Source organism: Dysidea avara, chromosome 4, assembly GCF_963678975.1.
Source record: "Dysidea avara chromosome 4, odDysAvar1.4, whole genome shotgun sequence".
NCBI classification, from domain to species: Eukaryota; Metazoa; Porifera; class Demospongiae; order Dictyoceratida; family Dysideidae; genus Dysidea; species Dysidea avara.
The window spans coordinates 22,889,856-22,893,867 of NC_089275.1; the positions used below are offsets into that span (position 1 = coordinate 22,889,856).

Here is a 4,012-nt window from a genome sequence, read left to right on the forward strand (position 1 = left end):
TATGTAGCTGCTATTGAATTTTCTACAGGGAGACTTATGCAGACTAAACTTTCAAGCTATTCTGTCAAGCAGTTTATCTTGTAGGTATGACAACAAATTGCTTTTTGTAATTTAGAAAAATCATGCGTAGCTCTCTTGTTCTTTATCTGATCTGTTTAATAATTGGACTGTAAATGTGCTGTATTATGCTCACTGCACTCCAAATTTGAAGTACATTGACAAATGCATAATAATTATGAGTTATTACAGTTTTTCTTAAAGTGTGCAAAAGAATTACAATAAGATAGAAGATTAAGAAGAAAAACAGGAAGAAAACAAAATGAACTTTGAAGATATCCATCTTAGTGATGGCACTCAAATTTGGAATAGGAGGTGCCCTACCCCGAGGGACTTTCCAGTTGCACACCCACATCACCTATACTTGAAAGGTTGTATGTAGTGGGCAAAGAGTTTGGTATTAAGCTCATGGAAGTGTATACAAATCAAAAACTTCCATGTGGTTTGCAGATATTCACTATTAAAACAGTTCGTTCAATTTGGCAACTAAGGCTTTTCTTTTTGTGCATGTGAGAATGGAGCACCATAATATCTGCTGACTACTTGAATGACACAATACCATTTAACACATTTTGTGAAGTAATTCCATAACTACATAAGTTATACTTCTGAATACCTACATGGTGTAATATTAGTACATATCTTCATATGATCACTACAGAACATGTATCATATTATGTACTTCATATCTCTGAATATCAGTAAACAACTGAATTCCAGCCATTTTGGCTCCACTTCACATGGTTAAACTACCTGGTTAAACTACCTGGTTAAACTACCTGGTTAATACAGCTAGCAACACTATTAAACCTTTTATTGCCCTGCTGTCTTTTATAACAAAATAGCTGCTGATTGAGCTGACCTCAGCGTTAAAGTACAGTAAAATGGATTGTTATCTGGAGCTCTGTTATTTGAGCACTCCAATTATATGTACAAATGTGAAAATTACTGTTCGGTTAGATTAGTTCAATTGGTTGTGTGCTATCTGTTCTATTTAGAGTAACTGGACAGAACACTGTACTTGAATTGAATGGACTTCATTTATCTGAAAAATTCACTAGGAACACAGATGACTGGAATCCAGGGAAAATGAGGAGAGCCGGCCTGGCTGAGTACTGAAGCGACTTGCCTAAGGTCCCAGAGCTATATATAGCCAAATGCATTACACTTCTTTCTACACAGCCATATACGGTAAGCACTTCTAGGTATTTGCAAACCATGGTAAAGTATGAATAGCTTTTATCCAGCACTTAGCTACACAAGAATAGTCTTTAATCTCGGCAGTATGTTGAAATGAGGGACCCCCTAAATTGAGTGTGCCTAGGGTCTCAAGGATATTAATGCCAGCCCGGCAGTGTAAGGGTAAGTACTATCCTACTATAGACCTATGAGAGAACAATAATGAAAAAAGTGAGGGAAAACACAGAAAGTAAAAAGGTTGATTTTAGTGATGACAAGGTTGATTATAATGATTATTATGGTGATGATGATGACAGCAATGGCACATCCTCGGTCTCTACTGAAGCGCTATATGGAAATATGTAATATATATTCAAAGCATATTAAGAAACAAGAATTGGACAAATTAGCAAAGCTATTACAACTGCCAGAATCTGAAGCATTGTACAGCACACGTAAACAAATAAATGAGTGTTTGAATGAACGCAAGTTAACATTATACCTTGATAATTTTCAAAAGAATTTAGTTCTTGTGGATGAAAATGGTAAACGGTTTGCAGCTATCAAGATAGAGAGGCCACTAGTAGCTCCACATGACCACTCAAAGAATTTACCACCAACTGCAGGGATACCTCAGCACATGATGAGCATCATATGTAGTTCCAAAGGTAGTACAGATGAGGTAGAGTCAAGTTCCCAGTGTTTTACTTTTAAAGTAGTATGCTGGAACATCAAAGGAGAAGCGAAAACAAAACCACGTAAGAAAACTGTTAACAATTATTTAAATTCTAAGTCAGCAGACCTTATATTCCTCCAGGAAGTTCCATGGTTACCAACAAAATGGTTATTTAAGAAATACTTGAAATTACAGCCAGTTGAGAACTATACAATAGCTTGTGTAGCAATTGAGCCAGTCTCTTCAACCACTGTCAATTATGTGATATGTGACACAAGTGATGATAAACTTGAAGTTTTGCCAATTGACGAGGATCACCTTAGATCATGCTACATAGAAATGAAAGATGATTGTCGATCAGGACCTATAACTGAAAATCAATCAGAATCCTACATAGAATCTTCGCCAATATTTGTTTTGGTGAATGAAAGCAAACGGTTATGTTTTATTACTTTGGCAGTGGAAGGGACAAAGAACTCAGAATTTATTGTTGCTTGTTTGCACAATAAATACAAAGGCGAAAAGAATGTTTCATTTAAGATGGCTCTACTGACATGCAAGTTCCTTGCACTACTTAGTGACAAAACTGGTTATCCTGTCTTGTTAGCTGGTGATTTCAATACACATATCTTAGATGTTACTATCCCATTAGTCGCCTGTGAGAAAGAAAATATTCCAATAAAGTCTTGTAAGAAGGACATTAGACTCTCTGAGGAAGTTGAGGAACTAGGATTTGTCATATTGGACTATACTGAAACCTGCCACAGAGAAAGTGCTGGCAAAATAGATTTTTTTCTGTCTCGGAAAGTAGGAAACAGAACACTTATAAGATTAACAGATGTCAAAGCAGAATTAGCTATAAATGGAGCAGGATACATTAAAGGTAAACCAAATAAGAATATGAAAACACTTGATAAAGTATCCAACCATGATCCATTATCAGCTACTTTACAGATTGAAATAAAAGAGCAAACACCCAAAACAGGAAAGCTGGCAGCAGTAGATGACGACTCAGCTACTGATCATGACGAGAACAAAATGCTAATTAGTTCAAAAGACCAGCCAAAATTAATATCAGCCGAGAATCAATCCAGTTCTTCTATAGCAACTGACAAAGATCAGGCTTCCAGTAGTGAGAGCTGAGCTACATCTTAATTGTATACACACTCAATAATTGGTCCTTAAAAAGTGCAAAGTTAAATGCTTGCTGTACACAATACATGTAATAACTGCCTAACTAGATGATTATTAATATATAGCAGCTTTAATAGTGTTTACTAGTATAGCTGCAGCTGTAGATCACCTTCCTTGTTTATTTGCTTTTTATTTCTGCAAGTTTAGGAAAAATTAGGAATTTTAAGTTCAATTAGATAAACCAAATCAGGATGATATATCCAACCATGATCCATTATCAGCTACTTTACAGATTAAAGTAAAATTAATACCAATAATAGAAAAACTGGCAGTAGTAGATGATGATGTTGACACTGATCATGAGGAGAACAAAATGCTATGTACCGTAGTTCAAAAGCAAGTGCAACAGCAGAATTAATACCAGCTGAGAGAAATAACTAGTGTCTTCTTCTACAGCAATACAATTTGACATAAGTACATGTTGACATGTAGTTCAATGGTCTTAATATAAATGCTAAGTTCTAAGTTAAATGCTTGCTGTACACTATGTTCATTAAATAGTTATCTCATAGCAGCTTGAATAGTGTATGCATGCATTATACATTCCTAACAAACTGATTTGATAATCGGACATATAGCAATATTGGTCCCAGGAGAAAAATGACTTGCAAGTAACTTAGAAGAAGAAAAGGGACAATTTCCATGCAAGATTCTTGCAAAAGGGAATTTTTTTGCACATCATTTAGCTAGCTCACATGATCCTGAATACAATTTTTTCAGAAGTTGCTAAATAGTGATGTGACAAGGAAAATGATAGTGTGGGAAACTAATAGAAATATTGTTTGAGAAGAGTTACAGCTACGTACATTATCTTCACAAAATACATCAATATGTGCATAATATTTACATTGTGAACAGAATGCATATTTGTTTAGCTCCAGCCCATCCCAAACTTTTGACTACACA

The 4,012-nt window shown here is 35.2% G+C and overlaps 1 protein-coding gene across 1 annotated transcript; it reads left to right on the forward strand.

Annotated features, from left to right (window-relative positions):
• The first annotated feature begins 1,332 nt into the window (after positions 1–1,332).
• Positions 1,333–3,166, forward strand: LOC136254390 (uncharacterized). The gene is made up of 2 exons (XM_066047086.1): positions 1,333–2,795; positions 2,867–3,166. The coding sequence occupies exons 1-2, from the start codon at positions 1,508–1,510 to the stop codon at positions 2,869–2,871; spliced, it is 1,293 nt and encodes a 430-aa protein (XP_065903158.1). The 5' UTR covers positions 1,333–1,507; the 3' UTR covers positions 2,872–3,166.
• Positions 3,167–4,012: the final 846 nt, after the last annotated feature.

Coding starts and splice junctions, on each gene's coding strand:
- LOC136254390 (XM_066047086.1), top strand. CDS start 1,508: ATGACAAGGTTGATTATAATGATTATTATGGTGATGATGATGACAGCA.